This window comes from Cygnus olor, chromosome 4, assembly GCF_009769625.2.
Source record: "Cygnus olor isolate bCygOlo1 chromosome 4, bCygOlo1.pri.v2, whole genome shotgun sequence".
Classification (NCBI taxonomy): Eukaryota; Metazoa; Chordata; class Aves; order Anseriformes; family Anatidae; genus Cygnus; species Cygnus olor.
In genome coordinates, this window is record NC_049172.1 from 2,544,536 (window position 1) to 2,572,154 (window position 27,619).

At 37.2% G+C, this 27,619-nt stretch overlaps 1 protein-coding gene across 28 annotated transcripts in view; it reads left to right on the forward strand.

The window, feature by feature from the left end:
• The window catches only part of CAMK2D (calcium/calmodulin dependent protein kinase II delta), a 167,740-nt gene that overhangs the window by 80,366 nt on the left and 59,755 nt on the right, over positions 1-27,619 (forward strand). For all 28 annotated transcript variants that reach the window (XM_040554666.1, XM_040554663.1, XM_040554669.1 and 25 more), the window contains exons 4-5: positions 16,910-16,964; positions 25,974-26,039. In XM_040554666.1, the coding sequence (XP_040410600.1) occupies positions 16,910-16,964; positions 25,974-26,039 (121 nt within the window). The remainder of the gene's footprint in view (positions 1-16,909; positions 16,965-25,973; positions 26,040-27,619) is intronic.

Consider the following 27,619-nt stretch of genomic DNA (forward strand, 5'->3'; position numbering starts at 1 on the left):
TGGGAAGCTCTAGCCCTGCCACTTGCTCAGAGGAGGTAAGTTGTTTCACCTTCTGTAACCTACTGCCATTTTGCATGTTAATAGCACGATACTTGGTGTTTTATCTGTTTATATAGGAGAACTCAATGGTATAGCTATATTTTAATATTCAGAAAAGTAGTATGAGCCTATTTCCTCCCTGACTGCTGGGCATTCAGGGAGTTCTTTATTGTGTAGTAGCCAGTATATTGTCATGAGAAGCTAATCACGTCCTAATAAAACCTGTGTAATTTTTGTTTTCCACAACACTTATAGATTCATCAGGAAACTGATAAAAGAAAAAATGTAGTCACTAGCTTTCCCCTGTCGCCACCAAAAATGTGTTGCATAAGATAGGAGTCATGTGAAGTCTGAGGACTTCTGTAGACCACAAACCACAAGGAGTCAATCTTTGGGTTTGTCATATTACTCTCATTCAGGATATTTGGGACTGTTTGTGAAAGTTGTTACCAGGAACATGTGATTGTAATTATGCACACGTTACAGTTCTCTTGTGTCCATTTTAGGTCTTTTTCCTCAAAGCTTATAACACAGAATAGAAAAACTGTTGGACCCAATCCTATGAAGGTTGCTATAGCCTTGTTTTCATGCAGTGGTATAAAAACAACTATCAGATAAAATGACAGAGGATAATTTTACAGTGGTACTGTGTAAACATTAGAAAATAATAAGTTCATCCCCTAAAATAAAGATTGTGTAATGATAATAGGGCAAAGAGATGTTTCCTTTTGCTTGTGCAGCTTAGCTGATACAAGTCAGTTGGAAAACAATATTTTCATTCACATTTTGTTAATGAAAAGGTCTTTTTCTAGAAATGTTTAGACAGGCTTCATCATCTACAAAGAAAAAGTATAGTCAGTAAGTAAGGAAGTTTCCAAACTATATTGGTGAAGCAGTGCACAGAACTGAAAGATTGGTGAAGTGACTACATTATTATATAGCAAAATCACTACATAATAATTGCAAAAATCTGAAACGGTGGGAGTGTTTTGTGTTTGCGTTTGGTCCTTTGCTCACAAGTCATGTAGGAATGGTTGTAATGGATCAAGTCAAAAGCCAGCCTAGTTGGTGTCTCCAGTAGTACCTGTGGAGGCCTAACACATAGTAGCAGTATCTTCCCCAAATGCTTCCCTAGTCTCCAGCAGTTGCAGGTCAAGAGCTTTCTAAACAAGTGAAAGTTTTTATGTATTTTAGTAACACTGCAGATCACTTCCATGAAGTTGACTTTATTGTCCTTGACCTAATTTGTTGCTGAAATGGGTCCATGGCCTGCAAGCAGTGCCCCTGCCACATACAGCATTTTCTGATCTCCAAGTACTGTTGCTCGTTAGAATAATATTTAGCAATATATGCCAGAAACAGTTTAGAGATAATGTTGACTTGGTGTCTTAGCTTTTTTACTTATGGATTTAGTTTATATATCACCATTTTTACTGCCATATTCTGATATTAAATATTGCAATTAAAAGTGCCTAGAGTCTGTCCTAGTGCCTGGAGTAGAAGATAAGTGATTTGGTTGTCTCGTTGTCAAACTAAATAAATAGTCATTAAATTCCAGGTGCCCTCAAAAGGTGGTACTTATTGTGGTTAAATGAATCAGTGTGCACTCTTGGTGGTTACTCTGCATAAATATGTGTAGGTCTTCAAAAAATGAGCTCAGATGTGTTTGACTCTAATGTTTATAACCACTAAAAAGAGTAACAACCTTTATAACGTAATTAATGTCTTTTAAACTTCTCTGACTTACAGAAAAGATAATGATACCATCATGCATGATCTTCACTGCAAATCTAGAATATTTCAAGGTCATGCTGATTTCTGTTGCCCACGAAGATGATGACTAAATGCATTTAATCGTACAGTATGGTCTGGTAATAGAAGTTGCATTTGGTTTAACACTATCATACTTCCCGTATTAGCACAACAGTACCTAATGTTAAAGTTATTCTGTAGGGAGTAGAATTTTAGCTCTGTCTGCTTACAAAAGTTGCTCCAACTTAAGCAAAAACTGATTTATTTTTAAACTGATGTAGTTAGTTTTTGTGGCCATCTTTTGACTCTTTTTTCTCTGTTGTGTAAACTGGGAAATTGTTTTGGTTTAAATTAATTGATGTCTTGTTTTAGGCTGAATTAAAAGAATATAAACTTTGTTTTTCTGCCAACATAACATAAACTAGAGCATTTTTCTTTTGTAGACAAAGGTCTTAATAAGCAATATTGTAATACTCTCTCTACAGTCTTCAGTAAGAAATAAGTAAAAATAAATTTTCTTCGTATATTCTGTTGACATCTTCCCGTGGAGTGGGATGCCAAGAATTCCCCAAGACAGCCTTATTTGAAAATAAGTTAAAGCTCTAAAGGCAAAAGAGAAAATACAGCAAACAAACTAAATCCTTTTTATGTCAGAAGTTTTGGACTTCTCTGAGAATTAAATGGAATGAGGCTATTCAATTTATATTCCCCCTGAAGTGTAACTGGTGTTAAATAAAGTCCCACTTAATCCTTCTTCTACCTGCCAGTCAGCCAGCCTTTATACAGCATTTAATGTTCCCTACTGAGTTGTGCAAGAGAGATGCACAGCTCTGTGTGCCTTAGAAATGCCTGACCTCTGCACTCTTCTCTCACTTGGTGGCTGTAACACACAACCTCTGAGCAGAGGGCTGGGGATGCTCCTGGCTGGCAAGCACGAGGGTCTGCCCTCTGCCTCTTCCCTCAGGCTGGGAAAACGGTAGGATTAAAATACATTGAAGTGTCTTTTGGCTCTACATGGTCTATATTTCGTCATAAAAGGAATAGTAAAGTTTTCATTTTAAAGGTTATATATCCAGTTTGAGGCTAAAATGAACTTTATAGTTAAAAGTTAGTTTTTCAGGAAATAAACATGACGATAATGGTGATAATTTTGAAATATGTATCTATATATTGAATAAGTACTTTCAGCCTATTTTGTGCGTAGTGTTTAACATATATTAACACATATGTAAGGCCAAAGTCTAGACGTATTTTGCAACCCATCTCCACAATAGCCAAGAGCAAGAGGAGCCTATCTAGCACACTGTGCTGTTACCTGCTTTACACATAAAATCTCAAAAGTAATTTGTACCCAAGAATTAGACAGGCTCCCTATTCACAGTGGTGTGTGGGCTGTCTGTTGCTTCCTCTTGAATATTTGTCTTGACTGAAGGGGAGAAGGATCCCAGCATATTGTCATTTCAGAGATCAGTCAGGGAGCTGTTTCATGTAAGTGTTAGGCTGTAGTTCCCATGTGGTTTTCCTTTCTCTTCTCATACACAGCAATCAAGTTGCAAGCGCACAGTCTGTGCCTGGAAATGGTTTATTCCAGAACATTTGCTCCAGCATTTCCTTGCTGATGGAAAGGGCTGCTGCTTCATGGCCAGCATGGGGACCAACAGAGGGGGGGCACTGGAAGTTGAAGGAGACAATCCCTGTCGGCCTGCATTCTCTCTTCACTAATACAGCGTGTTTTAGCAACAAAATTCAGGACATGGTACTCAGTTACTTCCCTGAGGAAAAGAAGGGTTTTCAGCCTTCCTCATGCCAAATAATCAGATAGACTCAATCAGCCTGGTACAACCTTATAATAAACTCTTTCAAGCCAGCAGTAGCTTGACTGTCCAGGTAAGGCCTCAAAGAGGCTTCATTGCCAGCTGGGCTGGTAGGCCACACACTGAAGTAAGTGTTACACCTTGCAGTACAGGGGGAGCAGCCTGCAATTTTGAAGGAATTTGTGGTGTTTGTTTGTTTGTTTGTTTTCCCTCTCCAAAAAGTATGTTCTTCTTTAGGAAATATTACACATAATGGAAAGTTTCCACGGTTAAGCAGAGACATGTTTCCATGAGGTACTTTTGTTACAGCTGGAAATGAAATCTACCTGGATTCCTTGATCAAAAGTGTTAGGAATTTGTTTGCATAGGGATAATTAGTTTTCCTCATTTACTTTTAAAAAAAATGATTTTCAGAGGAGTTTTTATTGAGAGCAGCCCTGAGGAGAAGGACCTGGGGATGTTGGTTGGATGGAGGCAGCAGTGTGCACTTGCAGCCCAGAAAGCCAATCGTATCCTAGGCCACATCAAAAGCAGTGTGGCCAGCAGGTTGAGGGAGGCGATTCTCCCTCTCTGCTCTCCTGAGACCCCACCTGGAGCCCTGTGGTCAGCTCTGGGGCCCCCAGCACAAGAAGGACAGGGACCTGTTGGACTGAGTTCAGAGGAGGGCCATGAAGATGATTAGAGGGCTGGAGGACCTCTCCTACAAAGGCAAGCTGAGAGAGTTGAGGTTGTTCAGCCTGGAGAAGAGAAGGCTCCAGGGAGACCTTACAGAGGCCTCACAGTACCTAAAGGGGCCTACAGGAAAGCTGGGGAGGGACTATTTGTCAGGGAGTGGAGTGGAATAATAAAGGAGTAATGGTTTTAAACTAAAAGAGGGTTGATTTAGATTAGTTACAAGGAAGAAATTCCTCACTCAGAGCATGGTGAGGCACTGGAACAAGGTTTCCCAGAGAAGCTGTGGATGCCCCATCCCTGGAAATGTTCAAGGCCAGGCTGGATGGGGCTTTGAACAACCTGGTCTGGTGGGAGGTGTTCCTGCCTATGGCAGGGGGGTTGGAATTAGATGGTCTTTAAGGTCCCTTCCAACCCAAACCATTCTGTGATTCTATGATAATGTTTAGGACGCAACATAAATGTGACATAAAAATGCATCTGTGTGTGCATCATGATCTCATCACTGTGGGATATTAAGAAGTAGGATTATTCAGCTATAGGTCTTTGCAAATTTGGTTATACAGAAATTAGAGGAGGAAATTAGAGGATTACCATCTTTGTAAAGGCAATGGGTCAAACTGCAATTGTATACATGGTCTTCTGATGGACTTCAGGGGGGTTTGAAATAGGTGAGCATCTGAGCCGTCATCTCCCTTGGTTCATTACAGAGCTACAACATTGTGTAACGGCGTGAGAGAGACAGGGATGAGGGATGTTAGCAGTTGTCAGAGGTCTGCGTTAACTCCAGTGTCCACCGGAACCTAGTCATTCTTTGGGATGGTAGAATATAAAAGTGCAAAATGAAAAATAAGTTTGTATACAAAATTCCTAGTTTTCAAAAGATGTGGTCCATATGGATAGAACTTCTGCAAATGTTTACATGTGTTACCTTATTTATACATTTAGTACAGATTTTTTTTATGTTCAGGTTCTTAAAGTGGTTAAGTACTTTGATATAATGAGGTATAATGCTTTCTGTGACTGATTTTATCGTGGATGGAGGGAAATGAAATCTTTAATAATTAAAGTTCTCATACCATTAAATAACAAAAGACCAGCTTTCTCTTTATGACATTACGTGATCACAAAAAAAATAATTTTTTTTGTGACTGGAATTTGTTTACAAACATCTTTACCAAAGTTTATTGATCATATTCCTCCAAAATGATCAGGAAGTTTTTCTAAAAGGATTCAATTTTTTTTTTCAATTTCATTTTTTTCTCCATAATATATCTGCATTGCATAGAAAATCCCTGTTTTGTCAAAAATCTGAAAATACTTCCTTCAACAAAATTTATGTTTGTATTTTAAATCAGTAGTTGATTTTTTTTCTTTTCTGTAGGCCAAAAATTATTCTTTAGTATTTTCTATTGATAAAATGAAAAAATCTATGTACACTGGGGGAAAGAAATGGGCAGGAATGTCAAGTTTTCAGTCAGCCTTTGGAGAGAGGGAGGTGTGTAATGCTTATTGTAGCATCACTAATTCAGTTAGAGTACATTTGCATGCAGTTTCTGACAGTGAGACAGTGATTTACAGCGAATTTAATATATCGATCAGACTATAGAGCATGTTCTTCAACCTTGCTGTATTTTCAGAGCATTACAAAATACATGCAGTATAATGATCTGGAAGATAATCATGGGGAAAACAGCTTCATGCTGTAGTTATCTCCAGCTGCTAGAATGGTGTATTTTAAGTTTTAAAATTCTTTCAACCCTTCTTCTCCTAAAGCATTGAGACTAAAAAACTATGACAGTGAATATAAATACTTTATTTTCAGTGTTCCCTCTGGTCAAATCAATAGTTTAGATTAATTACAAATATTCATTTTTAGGATAGTTATGTAGGAGTAATCACCAAAGTTGCATACAAGTTGCTCAGTTATTAAGATATATACATATATGTATCAGACATATATATCAGTAACAATTATCTTTTATCTTTCCTTACTTTGAAAGGTTAGCATAGTTCTAATCAGCTTTCAAATTAAGTATTTTTTTTAAGTTAGCTTGAATACAGCTGTCATCCTCTTGGTTTTACTTGACCCATCTTGAAATACATACAAATCATGGCAAAACCGATGAAGAACAAGTGATTCTTTCCTTTAGAAATGCAGAACTGCTGCTTTTATTCATGTGCTTTCTGATTTTTATATGTATTGCAACATTTAGAACCAATTTTATTTTTCATGTATTTCTCATAAACTGTTAAGGTTGAAAAAAGCTAAAAATGAAAAGTTTTAGAAAATTTAGCTACAGTAATTGTTGCTACTGACTGAAATAACTTGGCCTAGGTTTTCTGAAAGCGTTATTAAAGGTGCCTTAAATACAATGCTAATTGCTTTGAAAACATTGTCTAAAGCTGCTTGGTTTATGCTTTGCTCTCTTATGAGAGGTTCTGGTAGAATAGGTGACATTTCTTTCCTGTGTCACATCCTGACTCATGCCACAGGATTACCATTTTCTGCTTTTCTTTTTGTTTAAAATAGTGAAAGTAAGTGGCTTTGTTTTCATAAGCTGATGCCTTTAAATACCTTGGGGCCTAGTTGTCATGAAAGGGAAGCATTTAAAAAACAAACAAACATTCTTCTCTGAGTGATCATTATATAAATTGTTTATATTCCTATGTTTAATGTGTTTTAAAAGAGGAAATCCAAGAAGAGGGCTGCGTTCTGCCCAATGATTACAACCCCTCAATGTCCAATTTTGTTGCATTGTAGGTCCTGCATATTATCTGTCTTAGGTTTTGTTTTCTTGCAGTGCATCCACAGTCTAGTTGAAAGCTTTCTTCTGCCACATTTATACTTGGCAAATGTATTTATCGAAAAGATACAGAACTGTATGTTTCCAGCAGGAGTCAACAGACTTTTTACTTTTCTAATCGAGATGTTAGATTTGGTACATTGCGCAGATTTCATTCAGTTTTTCATTTGATCTGTTATATCATCCCAGTTTCTTGAATTGCTGAAATCCTGTATGTTGCTTTTCATAAGGAATCTTGGCAACTGATGAGCTTTGCAACCATTGTGACAGTTTCAGGATAACTGGTCTATTAAGCAGACTTGCTTTAACATGAGAACTAGGCCCTTCTTTTAGAAAAAATAAATTACGTTTCCTCCATTAAACTACGGTGGGTGGTTTTCAGAACCTGTTCATTTTACTTAATATTGCATCTCTGTGTCACAGCTTGTCCTTTTATAAGTTAACACTCCATGAAATTCTTGTATAGATTGTCATAATTCCTCTTCTTACATCTTTTAATGAGTGCTAAAATAGTTAAAAAATGTTAATGCTTAAAGCATCAACACTGGCAGCTGAGACATCCGTTTGCTCTTAGCAAAAATGTGTCAGGCTTGCTTTTAATCCATGCAGCTATCCTCATAAGGCTTACTCTGATGACATTTGTAAGGCTCTTTGTTGTGTTGTAAAAATCTTGTTAAACTTACAAAATCAGGGATTTAACTGCAAAGAGGAATTAGCTTAACCTGAAATACAGGATTTATAGTAAATGAAATGATTTTATACTAAATGAAAACATAAAGATACATGTGTACATTTTCATACTGTTCTTTTTTTTTTCTTTTTAATAACTACATGCTATTTTTCTATTTTTTTTCAGTGATTAAAGGTGTGTAATCTAGCTGTTCCTGTGTGTGTGTGTACACATAACTGCATTATGATGCACTGAAAAGCAACAAAAATCTATCGGTTAAAGAAAAACGTGTCAGGGTTATTACAAGTGCTCTCCATGGAGACTGCTAATACAGCATAAATTTCAGAATGCCTGTTCACATTTTTTTTTAATCAGTTAGTTTTATTTGGAATGTTTAATTCTTACCAGATAGATTTCTGATTTTTTTGGGGCTGTATCAGCTTCTGTCTTTTCTTTTTTTTAGTACTCAGTGTGCTGAACCAGGCATGGAAGCTAGAGCTGGAGGGTCTGTCTGTGCTTGCACATCACTGGCTATGACTTGAGAAGCTGCTTTATTTTTTTTTAGAGAGTTAAGATCAGTAGCTCAGTGGGCCTCTTCCAGTCCCAAAACATTCTTTTTCTAAAACATTCTTTTTTTTTCTCTCCCTGACATTTCCCACAACGTGTGTACCTTACAGTGCACTGATGACCTGTTTAACCTGTGAGTCTTTATCCAGCAGGAATGAAGTAAGAGCTTCCTTTTTTTACCATGCCAAAAGAGTTCGCAATTGAAGGCCATCTGCTTTGACATCAGTACCTCAATTTACTTTCACTTCAAAAATTGGCCATTTATCTCCTCTGAGAAATATTTTTTTATTTTCTGTATAGCAAAAATCTTTTACCAAAGGTAAAGGTCAGACAAACTGACTTCTAAGCACACATTAGACTTAATGAAGGCATTGAATGTAAGTATTTCTGGCATTTAGTCAGCATACAGAAGTTTATTGTGTGAGGACCTTGGTGGGAGGGCTTTGGTTTCAAATGAGTGTTTGTAGAATATATGGCATTTTGTTTACACTGGATAACACTTGATGTTAAAATGCTTGGGGGACAAACGCAGTCTTTCCAAACATTAAATTGCCTGATTATTTTTCCCATGAATTTTTATTATGTCAGTATAAATGCAGGTTAATATTTTTTTTTCTTCAAGTTGCTGACCCTAAATAGCCATGAACTTGCACTGTAATAAAAAGTTATCTTTTGAGTTAATTTGGAAGCTATATAATTTTCATTCACTGTTGCTGAATATAGAGCTGTTAATAGATCACGCAGCACTGCTGGTTTGCAAAAAGCCGTTCAATGATAGTAAGAATTACAGTATACCACTTGTGTATTTAACAGCAGGGGGGGGAATTATTTTCTTAGATACAGACGTATTACTCTGTTTAACATCTTTCAGAAATCAGCTGCCCTTGAGATTTGCTACTATACTAATCTTACCAGATTAGCCTCTAAATATTTCAGATTATTAGGTAATGGCTTTTATTAATATTTGCAAAGTTCTTTTTACTGTAACTGAGAGGCTTTATTGTAGAGGGCCCCCAGGCTCTCATGGTCTCAGGAGAATAATACTTCACATGATGAAGTGCAAGTGTAAGGAGCAATCCCGTCTTTAACAGTACTGCCCGAATTTCTGGCTGTGTGAGCTCTTGAGAGGTGAGTGAGGGAAAGAGGACACTTGGCTGCACACGGAGGAGCAGTGCCCATCACCCCTGGCAAGAGCCAAGTGCTCCGTGACTTTGGCATCCTTCATCCTGTGCCTGAGCAGACGATAGAGGACCAGTATTCCACGTGCTGTTGACTGTTTCACTCCACACAGGGTGCATCTTTGCACAGCCTCGTCTGTGGTCATCTTTCAGCTCACAGACACCTGACTGGGACACTGGGCTTTGGTCAGCCAGTGGCAGCCTGGGTCATTATCCAGCTTTCCTACTAGGTTTCACTGATATTTACAAATGGTTGTTTTCAGAGCAGAAGGGAAGCTGATGGGGTATGGTGGACAAACAGGAGCTGTAGCCATAGCAGTATAATTACAGCACAGACTTAAGCATGTTTGTTTTGTTATTGAGCTTAGTGTCCAGAGGCTACAGTTGTGACTGTACATAAGATCTCCATAAAGATTTTTAATGCACTTTTGGAGTTGAGCATTGGAGTAAAGCACATCTGTGCCTTTATTTCACTCTTTGTGCAGGAAGACGGAAACTTGAGGAATCCATCTGCATATTTCAACAAATACGACATTGACATTTGTTTTTGTGTCTTTCAAACCCATTTTAAACTTGTACTGCTGATGAATGAATCCCATAACTTACTAAAAGTGCAGTAGTTAAAGACATCCAGCTTCACAGAGTTACTCGATTGACGCTTCTGGGAATCCATAGATCTTAATCTTTTAGCACCAAAGGGAAAATGAATGTCTTTAACTACATTACCATTAAATAGATTGTCTCTTTCCATGCCCTGTTAATAAACACAACAAGTGGGCTTGCAAGGTCTTTAATGAGTGGCAGTTTGACACTTCCATGCACAATCATGCAGCTGCTGTGCTGTCCATGGACCATCACTTCTGTTTTGTTGAGTCTTCTCAAATATTTTGTCTCAGTGAACTGAGCTAATTCAGATACAAATTTTATGAAAATTGTCACTTCAGCAGTTTTTCAAAAATAAATATCTTAGGCGATAGCTTTTAGATATGATTAACTATCTTCACCCAAAGGAATTTTTATATGACTTTGTATGTTTGACTTATTACTTTATCTGGAAGAATTTGATTTTCATTGCAAAAAGTGTTATTTTAAACAGTTATTTATAAACAGTGTTATTTTATATTTTTTTCTTTGAATGCAGAAATCTAGAAAGGGCACGATTAAGTTGTTTGTTGGCATTATAGCAAGCAGTGTTCTGTAAAACAGACAGAAAATATTATAGTTGAGCAAAAAAGTCCTGCAAAGGAGATCATTTTTATTTTACAATACGGTTGGACCTTGCCCAATCTAATGGGTAAGTACAAAACTAATAAAGCCAATAGAAGTTCTCCCTTAAATTAATATAATGATTATCGTAGAGTGACAAATGGAAACTGCTTCAGATGAAAATTAGTGCAGAAACCGCAGGGAAATATTCCTGATCTTTTGTAGGTTTGTAGTATTTCTCCAATAGAAAGAGCTGTGTGCTTTCTCAGTTCCTATCAGGTATTTCAAGTAGTTGGCTGAGGAGCAACAACTCTGTTGTTAGAGGTTTGTTAAATATCTTCTCTGTAACCCATTGGAGGAGAGTGACCATAGTGCTGCAGCAGGTAGGAGAAAGAGGTAGGAGGAAAAGGAATATATATATACATATATATATATATATATTCATATATATATAATATATATTTTTATATATATAATGTCCTTTCAACCATATAATGTGGCTGTTCATGACAGCACTTGTGAAACCCGCAGGGATTATCCAACTCCAGCTGATAATGATTAGATGTAACTAATCTTTTCAAAAAAGATAAATGGGACCGTTTTCTACTGTTGAATGCTTTTAGTGGCTCTGGAGGAATAGGAATTGCAGTGTGGGTTACTGATGGGAGTTCTTATATCAGATGAATAATCTTTGTGATTACTGCCTCTTGGTTTGTCGTGCCTGAATCCTGCTTGATATGTGTGTGCAAAGAACTGTATATGTTTGAAATGAATACACGAATGCTTTTTGTAATGAATCACTTCTTAAACTTTGTGAATAGCTTCTCAAACTGTCACCACAACATCCTTTGTCTTTTCCACTGCAAAGCTGACTTGCAGACTGCTTGCAGACAGGAGGCAGAGCCAAGGTCTGGGCCATGCTGCATTTGCCTCTGTGCTGTTGTGCACCCTCTACTCCAGCTTGTCAGGCTGGCATATCTTCACCATGGATTTTTCTCCATTGCCCGTGCTTATTTGGGATTTTCACTTAGCAGATTTACTGGCATAAAGCTGTATTTGAACTGACCAAAGAATCCAACATAAGCGCTTGCCAAAAGACAGTTTTGATCTTTTCTGGCTGCCTCAGGCTGTTTTCCTTTTCAGAGACAATGACAGGCATGTGATCCTGATTCAGAAAAGGATTTGTCCTGTCTCTCTTGTGTGAGTCAGGCATTTGTGAGGAAAGAAAGAAAGAATGTGGTCTTTGAAGAATATATCTCCACGGACATGTTAGGCTGCAGTTTGGCTATTAAGAAATAAGCCTCACTTGCCTGAGAAAAACATTGTCCATAATCTCAAACCCCAGTCCTTTTCTAGTTGGGAGGGAGCTACACTAGAGGAAGAAGCCCTCTTTTAGACAAGGGCATGACCAAGTGAGAGCACCTCCTGTTTTAGGCAGGCTGTGAAGCTCCGGAAGCCCCTTCCTGTAGTGCCATATTGGTCTGCTTAGTTAGAGGGTTATGACAGGTGCCTCTATCCAAGATAACACTTCTACTCCTGATAGTTTTGATATGCTGGGTGCTGCTGGGCAAGGTGTTCATCTCCTCTGACATAGGAATAAGCTATGGCTCTTTATGGTGCTGCTCCTAGCTATATGTAATAGCTCTAATAGTACGTCTACTTCAGTCTGTATATATATGAAGTATTTATTGCAGGTTTAGATATAGGTATTCCTAGCAATACAAGTGGTAGATGCAATTATCCGCAAAGAGAGAGAGAGAGAGAGATAGAAAGAGAAAGGGATTTGCATTGCTGTGAAACAAAGGCAATGAAATGCAGCTTGTGCTTCTCCTATGACTTTGTTGCTTCAGGATCACAGTTTTAAAACTGTGCCTTAATGAGCATAGGGCCACATTGACTTCATTCTTACCTAGGAGATGACTTTCTCATAAATGCACATACGAAATAATTCTGTGTTAAAAAATACAGTGATAATTAAGGAATACAGTCTTTGCTTCAGCTGGTTGCCAGAAAACCTGCTGTAGCAGTGGAAGGGAGTGAACTGTGAGAACACAGTACATATGTGTATTAAATGAATATGTGCTGCTGACTATTCTGCAGCTGCAAGCTCAAGCTCATAGGCAGCAAACATCTCACCTAGCGAGAAGTATTTGGTAGCTCTGAATATCCGTACATGATACGGGAAATCTAATATGAAGGCTTCATGTCTGTCTGAGTAGAATGTTTTTACTGAGCAAGGAGGAGAGGATTGCTACTTCAGCTCAAAAAGCATTCACAGAAAAACTATGCTTTGAGTTCTTATCTTTTTCAGGAACAGGCAGTTGCTATCAAAATATCATTTTTTTGTATGTCGAAGTCTTAAGAAGTTTAAAACTTTCTCATAGAGGTATATGCAAAATGTTGTAGCTACACTCAAAAGTTCAGTGGTTTAGGGTGATGTTGCATCTCTGTGATGTAACCAAGGGTCCGTACTAAATGCCATTGCTAATTTCTGCGCACTCGGTCATCACTAGTATCTTTGATGCTACTGTATGAAGTAGTGTACTCTAAACCAGATGTTTTTGTGGTCTCTATTCTGAGCTAGAAGTTTCAGGATACTGTTCTAGGCTAGTACTCGGTGTCTCGTCCCACATTTGGTTTGCTTTAAATAGCAGACATTTGGGGATATTGAAATTTGAACTCAAAGAACCCAACTCAAAATAAAGGTCAAGAAAAAAAAAGACACAAATAAATAACGTGATGAGTGGTATTCCCTAGAGTTATTTGGAAATGCACTAGTACAAAGATACAAAGATCTGGACGATTTCTATTTCTTGCTGCTGCATCACTGTTATCATCTGATTAGCTGTATTACACTTTTGGTGTGCTCCAGGTTTTCAATCCATTACATTTTAAACTACTTGACATTTACACTATTTGATGCTGATATACTAATCTATATATCCCTTTAATGTCTATAAATATGTTTTATCATAGCAGCAATGTACCGTCTTGGTCTTTTTTGCTCAAGGCTTGCACATTGTAAAAACTAAGACAAATCTAGAATATAGAACCAGCCAAAACCACAAATTCTGATTTAGACCTACTTGGCTTTTCTGAATCATCACGAGCTCTGGGCAGAGAGTCAGCCAAACTGGTTTTCTCATCAGTGTTGTGTAAACACAAGATGTTTCCCTGGGCTAAATAGTATTAAGTAAAGAAGTCATGTTTATTTGAATTTTTTTTAAAATGTCACACGTTGTGTGAAAAATGAATAATATATAAAGCTACCTTCTAGGGAAATCAGCTCAGTTTTGAACACAAAGTAGTTTAGAGTACCCTTATTTTTTTATTTGGTTCTGTAAGTGTTTTGGAGCAGGGTAGACAAAGCTTCTTTGCATTGCAGGAGAATTAGCTTTGGGAATTGCAGTTTCTTTTCAAGTTACTAAAAGAAACCACACACGTTAGTTCATAGCTCTACCATGCTATGATTTCAATTTTTAAAATTGGAAGTGAAGGTTCTGCAACTGACTAGTGCATTCCTGGAGAAAACTTAAGATGCATACGTGTATGTAGAAGTGGCACAAGGTTTTAATCATGAGAATGCTGTAAGTTTGTAAATGCCAATGACTGCTTCCTTGACATCCCATCTTTTTGCTTCTGGCACCTCCTCTCTTGCGCCTTAAATCTTTCAGGAAATCACCCTTCATGGTGATTTAATGAGAGTCAGTTACCTTGTTGAGCTGTCATATCCCCAAGCACTCATTTCTTTTCTCTTCTTGATGGTCCTTGCTGTCTGTAGGTCTGGCCGAGCACCAGCAGCCAGGCAGTGTGTGTGTAGTCTCTTCATTCTGGTCTTTTAACTGTGCTGTTGGCTGCCACCATGGATATTCAGTATTGACTGATAGGCATCGATCTGCCAGTAGATTCATCTCCTTGCAGCTCTTCACCACTCATGTCGTTGAAGGGGATGAGAGTTAAGAAGATTAGAGGGAAATATAGATAACACACAATAGGAATTGGGTGGGAATATAGCATATTCCCTTTTTGACCCTGTTTGGCAGTGTCAGTTAAGAGACAGAAGCTAGTGATGGAATCAGAAATGTATGATGCAGCCGAGTATTACTATTTTTTTTTAGCAGAAACGAAGTCTTCTTTACCAAAGTCTGCCAGCTTTTCAATTAGAGCTTGCTTTCTTCTCAGACTGATGCAGTTGTAAGTCTATAGGCTTTAGCTTCCTGATTGTCATCCATATTCCCATGTTCCTGTTTCCAACTGGCATATCCCTTACCACAGTACACGTCAGCTGAATAGCAAGTAAATTCTATTCTCATATAATTTTTTTCTCTGAGCATCTCCACATGCATCTAGTTTTAGTTTGAAGATTTTATTTATTTTAGCTACCTGCTTTCATAAATGAAATGAAATGCTTTCATTAATGACCTAACTAAACCTGTAAGAGTGAGCTTGCCGTTCTCAAAATTTCTTCTCTTTTTACATGGATCCTTTCTTGGTCTTCCATGCACAGACATCCCACGAGGAAAACACACTGCTGTTTGGTATAAGGTCTGAATGAGTTTGTGGAATAGGTATTGTATGGATTCTGTCATATAAAAATATTTGTGTACTCAGAATATGATTTATATTTTCACAGCTGTGCTGTTATTTTGCTTAAGGAGTCTTAATAGGAAATGTGGACTTGAATTGTTTTACCTAAAGAGTAGTCTCAAGAGTATGGTATGGCTATTGTTGTTACTCAGTTGATCTTATTTGATAGGGAAGGGATAAGCAGGTGTTTTGGTGCCTTTTTTTAAAGGTACTCTAAGAGTCACACCAAGGTGTTTCATTTTCTTTACGTACAATTGTGGTGTATTACTACAAAAAAGAGTGTGTTTCAAGAGAACAGAAAGCTGGTTTTCCAAGGAAGGATGTACTGTATTTCTGTGTAGTTGTTTTGACTGCATTACAGTGAAATTAGAATCATGGAATCATTAGGGTTAGAAAAGACATGCAAGAACATCTGGACCAACCATTCCCCTACTACCAATGTCACCCACTAAACCCTGTCCCTAAGCACCATGTCCAACTTTTCCTTAAACGCTCCCAGGGACAGTGATGTCACCACCTCCCTGGGCAACCCATCCCAATGCCTGACTGCTCTTTCTGAGAAGAAATGTCTCCTCATTTCCAACCTAAACCTCCCCTGGCACAACTTGAGGCCATTCCCTCTCTTTCTATTGCTAGCTATCTGCAAGATTAGTTACTGTTTGGGCAGTTAACATGTTTAAATGTTTGAAATTACTATTTCTTCTAGACTAAAATTTCAGGCATGTAATTAAAAGTGAGACTAAGGAAAAAGAGAGACCAAAAAAAGCAAATTGGGCACTATATGCAGTGGTTTTATTTTTAATTGAAATTTCTTTTTAATGGTTAGTTAAAGAATCTAGAGCTATGAACTGAATGTGCAGTTTTGTTTTCCATTTTTTAATATAGTCAAACATTTTAGCAAACAGCAAAGATGATGCTTTCTCTTTCAAAATCAGCATCTATTGTCTGATTACAGAATTTGTTATCATAGCCCTTGAAGTTTGTTATTCTGCTGAAATCTATGGTTAATTGAGGCTTTTTTTTTTTTTCCATTTTGTTTTGTTTACAACTTCTAGGATGTGGTGCTGCTGGCAAAACAGTTGTATGACATTAAGAATACCGTTCTAAGATAATCCAAGTCCAGTGACTGGATACTCCTTTGTATGCTATTTAAAAGATTGATTGGAGGCTCTGCCTAGGAAAGAGGGAGTCGAATAATATTAATACAATATTTTTAGACAAAGTCTGTCTGTGCTTTTAGTATTTGTTTAGCTATGATTCAGCACGAAGGGCAAAGGCAAAGTGCAGTGTGTGTATATCCTATCCTATACAAGTAGGAGGTGATAGGAAATGACTGCAGCATTCCTCTGTGGTGTAAGAAAAGCAGAGCGCCTTTAAAAGTAACTGTACAATGACCTGCACATTACAGTCTTTGTACAGTGATATTGCTTAACTCACCTTATGAAGAAGACACTTCTTAGGGTGGAGAATTTAAAACCAAACAGCCAAAAAAAAAAAAAAAAAAGAGAGAACACAGACATAGATGCAATACCAGATCTACAGTCTCAAAAAATCAAAGTGAGACATTAAAGACATGAAAAAGGTGACTGTTTTTTATCTTTTTCTCCCTTTCAATAGTGCGGCTTCATGACAGCATATCAGAAGAAGGATTCCATTACTTAGTCTTTGACTTGTAAGTATGTCTTTTGCGTATGTTTAGCATGTTGGGAATGTGGTATTCAAAACACTTAGATGTAAATACAACCTCACAGGGTTAATGCATGAATTTGGTGCAAGGAAATGGACAAATAAATGTAAATAGAGCTAGCAGGACAGTAACATATTTGGTCATTTGCATATATAAAAGCTAATTTTTAAGGGTCACTGTAAGAATTCCACATTAAAGAATTATTCAAAGTAGGGATACTGTTGAATTGGATTTTAATATAAAATGTAGGTGCGTAAGTGTTGTGGCTTAACCCAGTCGGCAGCTAAACACCACACAGCCGTTCGCTCACCCTCCCCCCTCCCTCTCTGGGATGGGGGAGAGAAACAGGAAAGTGAAGCCTGTGAGTTGAGATAAAGACAGTTTATTAAGACAGGAAAATAATAATAACAATAACAATAATAATAATAATAGTACTGCTACTAATAACGTGTACAAAACAAGTGATGCACCATGCAATTGCTCACCACCCGTTGACCGATGCCCAGCCTATCCCCGAGCAGCCGGCCCCCCCCACCCCGGCTAGCCACCCCTATATATTGTTCAGCGTGATGTCAGATGGTATGGAATACCCCTTTGGCCAGTTTGGGTCAGCTGTCCTGGGTCTGTCCCCTCCCAGATCCTGCTGCATCCCTAGCCTGCTTGCTGGCAGGACAGAGCGAGAAGCCGAAAAGTCCTTGGCTTGGTGTAAGCACTGCTCTACAGCAATTAAAACATCAGCATGTTATCAGCGCTCTTCTCATCCTAATCCAAAACATAGCACCCTGCCAGCTACTAGGAGGAAAATTAACTCTGTCCTAACTAAGACCAGGACAGTAGGTAAAAGTTGCATGCTATCTGCCAAAGCTAAACCAACATACAATTCAGAAAAAGGAATTCACTGCAAGCTGGTTGTCTGATAAAGGAAACATAAACAAATGTGGAGGAGTAGCAAATCCTCAGTGCTACATTGACAGGTAAGCCTGATTTCACTAGAATGAAAAAGATCATACGAATTTTATTGGTGATTTATGGTTTACTGATATGTAGGATTAGTTTCATTTTGACTCTTTTCAGAATACAAAATGCCGAAAGCATGCCGAAAGGAGTTGTCTTTCTCATTTTGCTCTATGAATTTGAATCCTGTGAGCTGTTGGAGCATGTGTGTGTGGGAAGGGGATGGTTACGGAAAGGGTTAGGTGGGGACAAAACCTTGTTTCTTCCAGATAATGCTGTTTAGTAAAACAACATGACAACATGAACATAGATATAGCAGACTCTTAACTTTGGAGCAAAAACACTAATATTCTTCACAATTCCCTGTGACAGGCAAACTTTTCCATTCACATGAAAAACTACTGCTTTTGGTTCTGCATATGAGCAGACATGAATGGTTGGTAATTTTCTTGCAAAACTGACATATTTAGGTAAAACAATTTGTTTCAATTGCATATTTTTCCATGGCAGTTTATGGATGTGACAAATTCCCACCTCCTCCTGCCCCCGCTAAGAACTTTCTTACGCCCGATACATTTTTGCTGGTTAGAAAGAGAATACATTATTGCCCTAGAACTGTGAAAGAGCTCACTTCCAAGCATGCAAACAAAAGTACATTCAGTTTAGGTAAGTTAGAACCCAGATCTTCCGCAATCAGTTGCATGCTTTCACATTCAGGTTACCTTCTGTTTTATTTGCTGACTTTTAAATCCCTGGGGACTTTTTCTAGACTAGATTTTAGACTAGCAATACAAAAATATATAAACACATGGTCAGTCTGCAGTGACGGCGTTTAGGGTTCAGTACTCTGATCTGAACTGGGCACAACAGGAACTTATATCTGATTTGTATATATCCCAGGCAAGTGTTCTGACTGTTGGCTTAACAGCAGCTCTAGGGCACAGTATGCATACATGTTCTCTGACATACCTATTTTTTTTGTTGTTTTGTTTTTCTTTTAAATTAAGGGCTACAAAGGAAATCTTTCTGTGTGGAATTGCTGAAATGTTCTTAATCCTGAACACTTCCAATAAATGCATGTAGAATTGCTAGTTCTGGGGACAACATCGCTTTTATAAACTGATGGTGTTTTAATTTTGTGCCATATTATTGTACCATTAGAAACTGACCTACTGTAATTGCACTAGTGCATTTTTTACCTTAAATTGAATATCTAATGTCTGCTATATCTCAGGAGATTATGATTGCAATATGAACTAGAAGGAATTTGAACATCAGAGTTGTAGATATCAGTATCTATATCTGGGTACTTACAGAGTAAATAGAAGCATGTGTTCAGCAATAGGAAATAATATATAACCCAAAGGTACTGTCTTGCCAAAAATAGATTGCGTACCAAGCATTCTGCACTGGACTGGAACTTCCTCTATTTCAGTGTCACTTCCATTCAGGAGAAACATACAAACAGACTCATACATCTGTTGTTCCTCCAGAGCAGTCTGCACATTTTTGTTTTTCAGTTTCTTCAAATACAGAAATAAGGAGGGCTTCAACATATATGTACAGATTTTTACTTTTTTTTGTCAAAATTATTTTGCAAAAAAAAGAAAATGTCTAAATGGTAAATGTGGTAACTGTACTGACAGATACTTATCTTTGGTAGATAAGTATCCTAATTAGTAAGGATGGCTTTTCACAGTTTATTTTGCATTCAGGCTAAGAAATTACCGCTTTAAATAAGAAATTCCGGCTTTAATACTCACTAATACTATCGATTAGTGAAACTTCACCTTTAATGCCGTTATAAATGTGGTTTAGTGGCTTGTTTAAAAGAAGTACATAAAAGAGCAGCCACAAAAAAGGTGCCATATAGACTTCTTTAATATGAAGACCAAGTAACGTGCTTTCATTTTTTTTCCAACTAAAGCTCGACTGTGGTGTAACACTATCACTCCACCCACGCATATCATCGTGTTTTTTATCTTAATGATTTCTTTCAGACTGTGTGGGATTCAGTGCTACTGTTTCTTCAGAAATTTCCCTTAAACTGCGTCCCACATAAAGTGCAGAGGAAGAGTTCTTTTTCTTGAATAGAAAAAGATGATCATTGTCACATTCTATTTTGAATTTCTAATAATCTCTTTTTACTAAATGTCATAGAGATGTCTGCAATCTGAAGGAGAAACCTGTTGCTTTGCTTCTATACCTCAGTGATAGTTATGCTTTCATATGGAGAGAGAAAAGTGATTAATGTTCCCTGCTACAGGCTTGCGTTTAGGTGAAGAGTTCTAATGCCAAAATGGAAAGGTGGAAGTCTTAAACTCCACATGGAATTTGGACATTTAACATTGAATGAAGTGCTTTCTGCTAGAAGGAATGTTTCTTTTATAGAGGTGTTCCTGTAAGAAGCACTGCATATGGGAGAATTATCTACACTGAAGCTGACGTGCCATATATATGTAATTACGCTTCAGTTGCTGACTCACTGGCCCCGGACATACAATTGAAATACGTAAATGGCCGTTTAGTTCTGGAGTATGGGGGTTAATTTGTACTTTACTAGGCAAAGCAGTGATTATCAGTGTCTCCTTGGTGTCACTGCCAAGGAAGAGAGTCATCTTACTGATCTACTGACATAATCTTCCCTACTTTAAATAAATAAAATTTCCTAAATTTCCTAAATTTCCTAAAATTCCCTTCCCTAAATAAATAAATAAATTAGCCTTCTGCAATACTTCGCACAAGCAAAGGGCTCACACCTGTTATGTTTCTCCCACAAGACACAGTGATTTCTGAATAATGAGGTGTGCACAGTAAGACTGGCAATGAACACCGTAAAGTTTCTAATTCCTCTTCCCTTACTGGTTAAAGCAACTGTAGTTAAGATTTTCATCTCTTTATCAACCTGTTTCAGTTGCTAAGCACGCGTGAGATTGTTTTCAATATTAATGATGTTATGTGAGTTCAAATTCAATCAATTCTGTCAGTATTAATTGCTGTATCTGAATGGAAACAGCTGTAGCCCTTGAAGACTCTTTTGTGCAAATCCGTGAGATTCTCTTTGCTCAGTGTCTCCCATTTGAATGCACTTGTTGACACACAACAATTGGTACATTTAGAATCCTGGCGTCGCTGCTGAATTCCAAGTGGAGGGACTGTAATGTGTAGAAGGAAAATAAATACCCAAAAAAGCCTAGTTGCAGAACAATCTGCCTACAGTAAGTGTCTGAACCTTTGTGTCCTTTTCAGGAGGAGAAAGGTCAGAAATAAATGTTAAAAAAATATATTAACACTGTCATTTTTGTAGGACCGTTTCCTCCCACCTTCATTATGCTGTTTATGAAATATGAAATGTAAGCCAAGAGGAAAGAAGGTTAATGTGATCATCAGCAGATCACATTATTTTTTCACATAAATTTTTTTTAGCTAGCTTTGCTAATTTGGGTTTTCATTTTCTCATATTCAAAAAATTTCCTTACAAATTGAATGTAGTACATGAAGTAAATATTTTTGTTTATATTGTTACGAATGTTTCCAACAAAAAAAAAAAAAGTGGCATTTAATATTCTAAGCGCAGTAGTTTTTTTTTTAATTGATTGTAGAAAGTGATGTCAAAAAGTCTGTGTTTTAATATCCCTCTTTGGAAATTAAAGAGAAATAACATCCTTTGTACGTGGAATCCTTCTGCTTGCCTCTCTGTGGCTTTTCTGAAAGATATTCCTGGAGAGACTTGTTATTTCTACATGGGGTTTGTAATTCTTTTGTTTAAACAACCCCATGTGCTTTATTTGCTGCTTTTTTAGCATGCTTTTCAAGAAAATTACACAAGAACAAGAATAATTAGTGAGAGCCCGTGGCTTTTAATTTGTACCCTGAAAGTCACTAGAGCCCATATCATGAAGAGTCCCATCATGAGCTAGGAGCTCACTGAAGTCAACAATATATCTGTATCGGAAGGGCACTGGGATCCATATACTTCCTCTTTTAATCTTGTGGGGAGAAAGTAGCTTGGCAGCTGTTCCTGTAGCTTGCTAGTTAGTGCAGGATCAAAACTGGTTGGTTTTTGTTTGGTTGGTTTGGTTTGGTTTGATTGTTTTAACCTTCTGGTTTACATTCTTCATTTATGTTGTGTACAGTCTGGATACACTAGAAGATCTAACTGTACTGGGAGCTGGCTTCTAATTTAAGGACATAGACTAGAATCTATTTGTGATTTTTTTTTTTTCCTGAATGGTACAATATATCAGTTATTTTAGCTTAAAAAAGAAAATGTTTAACCGAAGCAGCGGTCAAATGATAAATTACAAAAGGCTATTAAAATAGGATTTACTTTAATTTCAGAGATCAACCTTAAGTATTTCTGATGATCAGCAACACCCCCAAAAGTTCTCATTTCAGCACGCCTCTCTCTATAAGGCAATTCGATGCTCCTGCTAGTCACAGAGCAGTGCCTCTGAGCCCTGCATTCACCAAAGAGTACATGATTCTTTGATTTATTTGATGGCCTTCACTAAGCAAGGAAAACCTCATAACTAAGGATCTCTTGTATTTGTGTATTTGTATTCATGCTAGCTATCTCAGGTCGTTCCCTAGTCATCATGTTCCAGAACTGTGGGTAGAGGGAAAAAATCAACCTAGCGAAAAGATGGCTAATAATGAGTAGAATGCTTTGAAACCACTTTGGTATTAAACTAGGGAGAATAAAAAGAAAGTTATTGGTAATGGCTCTGTTCCTTATTTATAAAATTAGTAAATAACATAGGTTGGTAAGGATCCCTCGAGGCTATCTGGTCTAACCCCCTTCTTGAACCAGGTCCAACTGAATCAGGTTGCTCAGGGATTTGTCGAGGCTGTAACACCTTTGGGGATGGCTGTACCTATTTAACATTTCTGTTGTTCCAGTTTGTCTGTTGCCTTTCATGCTGTCTCTGTGTGCCCACCCATTAGGGAGTTGTAGACAGCAGTGAGATCTCTCCCGAGCCTTCCCATTTTAGTGGTGAATAAACCCGGTTCTCTCAGCCTCTCCCTGAACATCATGTGCTACAACTCTAACCGCCTTGGTTGCTCTCCATTATACTCAGTTCCGAACGTCAGTATTGGAAAGGGCAGAAGGGCAGACTTGTGTGATCTCATGAGTGCCCAGTGGAAGGGAAGAATCACTTCCCCCAGCCTGCTGGCTGTCCTATACTGGGACACAGTTGACCTTTTTATGCTGCAAGGGCAAGTTGCTTGCTCACGTTCAGCGAGCAAAGGTTACTAACACTGCTGTGAATAATTTCTCAGGCAGAGGCTCAGAAGATACACACGTGTTATGGCTTCTCTTAGTCCCCTGCACTACCTGCCTTTGTTACAGCCTTCTTTACGTTATCTGTCTTTTAAGAATTATTCCTAATGTATCCTTCAGAGTGACAGCATTGGAAATACTGAATACTTGTTTGCTTGTCAGTGAAATTCATCTGCTCTGTTCTTGTTTTTATTTTTTCATCTTTTAACAGTGGTTAGCAATGCTAAGCAAATGTTTAGTGTCAGCAACTAAGAGTGCATTTTTCTTTTTTTTTTTTTTTTTTTTTTGTCCTTGAGAAGAACATGCATCAGTTTGGTGTTCTCTCCCACTGAAACGCACTTTGATGACAAAAGCTTTTTCTTGGCTTGGATCAAAAATGAGTGTTTTAGGGAAGAATAAGATCAAAGGATGCTTTGTTTTTTCATACATCACAAAGTTAGAATTAATCCCCTTTACCAGAACCGTAGTAGAAAACATACATGCAAAAAAGAGGTATCAAAGACTGTCAAAATACGCGTCAATTAAGCATTTTGTGTTACAACAATGTAAGTGAGTTTCTGGAAGGCAGAAGGCAAAGAGAGAGAAAGTATGAATTAGGCAACCTGCTATTTTACCTCCTACAGATTTTATTGCAGACTTTTGCACAAAATAGAGTTGTTACCTGAAAGTAGTTATTTTCCAAAGTCAGTAAGTTATGAACTCAGAAAAAGGATGATATAGCACAAATGTAAATGGAAACACACACACACACAAAAAAAAATTGTTTTTCTCAAAGCAGAAAGGGGTTATGTTACTGGTTACTGATCATTTCTGTCATCATCTAAGTGACTGAATAACTGAGATCTATGAGGAATTGTTGTTAGTATAGTGAATTAGAAATGAATGTTTTGGTTTCGAAGATTCCAAGTATCCTCATTTTTAATTTCCTAATTGTATTAAACTTAATTGTATTCAGTACAGATATTCACTGTAGTATAGATTTTTAAGCATCTTAATATTTAAGCATCTCATAACCTACTCCAGCTTTTAACTTTGGGACTTCATTGTGATTATATTGTGTAATATGAAAGCTCACTACCTTCATAAACAGTAACGAAATATGACCATTGATTCCCCAATCTAGGAGTTACTGATGTTGGCATATCAGTAGGATCAAGGTTTTGGAAAGCAGGAATCAGGCTGACTCGTGTTATGTTTGGAGGTGCTCTGTTTAGGCTGTGCCCAGGGGTACTCCACATTGTGTGCATTTTCAAGCTTTGTATCAGTTTGCAACAGTTCAGCACAACACTTTAAATATATGAAGATTTTAATTTAGCTATGAAAGTATACCAGTGTGTTCCATAAAAGAGAAATGTTAGAATATACTACTAGGAAGATCCTCCTGTTTCTTTGAGTTCATTCTCTTGTTGACACAGGCAGACAAAGTTTGTTGTTGTTTTGTGTTCTTTTAGACATGATTTTATTTGCAAGCTCATCGATCTTCATCTTAACAATTGAGCATCTGTCTCTGTTACTTTACTAAAAACGTCTTCCTTACACCAGTTTTATAATTGTTACAAACCCTCTCCTGATTTTAAGCATATATTTATACACAGATGCTGTATGTTCATTTATTATTGTATCAATATTGTCCCTTACAACTCTCCTCTATGGAGAGCATGGTTTATGATTTTTGTCTTTAGTGTTTATTTTTAGCCCCCTTAAATACTGTTTTGCCAAGCTAAACTGACTTCGCTTCTGCAAGAAGGTAAGATGAGTAAGTGAATGGATAGCCTAGTATCAGTTTTCTCCTCATTATGGCTGTTTCAATCCCCATTTTGAACACAAGTGACCAGAACTGTGTACAACATACGAGGAGAGGTTTTACAGCTGTATGTAAGGACATCACTGTTACCCTATTTCAAATGCAGTCCAAGACTGTGGCAGCATCCTGCTGGTGATTCATTATGGACTGTCATCTTTTGATAATAACAACACAGTTTTTTTTTCTTTTTAGCTACTTCCTTCTATCAAACTATTGGTTGTACTGTGAGATCCTAAGTATGCAAGCACACACAGTTGCTTCTGTTACTTATCCTCTGGCTCATGCACTTCTTCCTGTGCGCTGTTAATGCCTCTTAATTTACTGTAAGTGGCAATTTCACTAAAGTATTCCTGCATTCTTAGATAACTGAAAATATTTTAGGAAAAAAAAAATCTGCCATCTGATTAAGGTACATCTCTTCTACTGATAAGGTCCCTCCAACTCAGTAATACTCCTTCTACCAAAAGCATAGAAAGCAAACCAATCTGGCACATGGGTATACCTCTGTTGTGTTCTGACTTACCCTTTAAAGATCCTTTTCCCTTTTTAGCATTAGTGTATTCTCCTTTTATGTATAATTTATGTTGCAATTCTCAAATTGTTCTGAACTTCAGCCACAATTTTCCTTGCCAGTCAGTTCCTGTTTATTCATGTAGTTGTACTACGTACTCTTGACATCCTTAACTGATGTATGTCATCCTGCCAAATAAGCTGCTGCACTTCACTGTTATTTTCCAGTTATGATTGCTCTTCCACTGCCTACATTTTATTCATATAATAATTTGAATTGACAAACCTACTGCTTTAGTTCCTTCACCGTGCTGGTCAAGACCTCTTTCATTTCTGTACAAATATTTCAGTTATTCCTTTCTGACTTCTCCCTGTCAAGCTGCATTTAAGATGTGTATTTTCACTTCTGAAATCTCCTTTCCCATCTTGCTTTTTCTAACAGAGTCACTGGAGGTGAATTGTTTGAAGATATAGTTGCAAGAGAATATTACAGTGAAGCAGATGCCAGGTAAGTCTTTTAATTTTCTGATGTTGCCTTTCATTTTCCATTCATTTCTGATGTTGCCTTTCATATTCCAGCATAGGTACTTAAATCATGGTGTTTGGCATCAGTTAGATTAGCAGTCTATGAGACTCTTGGATTTCTCCTTGAGTTCTCTTAGTCTTTGAAAGAGGCACAGTTTGGGGTTTTGAGCTCAAGACTGTGTGGTGATGAACTCTATGACATCTTGATGTCTGCAGATCTGAAGAAGCTAAAATTGGATCTAAATTTGATAAATCTGTGGAAACTAGTGATGTTGATTAAAAACTCTATCCAGTTTTCCTCTCTGCAAACTGGACATATAATTGCAGCAATCTTATCTAGGGATTCTTGTATTTACTGATCAAAATTTGAAATATATATTGGTCCTGACAGAAATTTTACATTAAATACCATTTTTGTTCTGGGTCCAGAAGTGCTAATTTCCTCTTCATAATTAAACACTTTTTGTTGTGTTTCATCAATAAGCAATTATACTGTGCAGCTCATAGTCTGAGCTCAAATTTGAAATCTCTAGTAATTTGCTGCAAGTGCTTGTTGGAAAAACTTGAAGAATAAATTGAAGATTATCATAATTTGCATGCTGGCATAAAATATCAGGGGCATTTTTCCATCTCAGAATCTGTTTGCCTTCATACAATAATAAATCTTAAACATTGTGGTCAGTTGCTTTCCTAACACTACACTCTTCAGAGAAACTTTATCTCAGAGTAAATTTAAAGAATTTGTCATGTTTTTGTACATTCATAGTCACACACCACCATTGATACACATTTAGCATGTATAATTTTCAGTTATTTCTTTATATTTGGAATTAATTGGCAGATGACTGGAAAGCATTAAGTGTCCCTAACAACACTGGTAAAATAATAATGAACAAAGAAGAAGAAGTTAATCTAAATATTAGGAAGCTTCCACGATTTATTACTCTAACTCATTTCTGGCGGAATGGTAGGAATGTCATTTCTGTAAGCATTTAACTGTAGAATAACACATGGCAAAACATGCTGTAGAAGAGCAAACAAGATCAGTAGTTTAGGTGGGGTGGAAGGAGACGAGCTATGTTTTTTTTAAAAAAAAAAAAAAAAAAAGCAGGGATTTTTGCCTGCTGTGATTCAGTCACAATTTCTAGTATTGATGCCAAAGGCCAGATGGTGTCACTGTGTTTTAAGATTATTGTGATTTAAAAGCAAAAACTGCATTTTTTTTTTTCTGTTCTAGTGTTATTGCATATTGGAAGTTGCTGTGCATATATATAATATATATATATGATATATATATGCATTTATATATTCAATAGAACTCGACCAAATAAGTGAAATTTCTAGTTATTATGCATCTCTATTTTTATATATTTATATATATATAGATGTGTGTGTATACATATATCTATATATATAGTGCATACATGTCTGTATATGTGTGAGTGTATGTATCCCTTCAGAAATAGTTAATGGACTTTAAAGATGCATATCCTAGGATTTTAATACTGGTCTGCTCCTGCAAGCCCTTACTCATGCAAGTAGTATTTACTCACATGAGCAGCT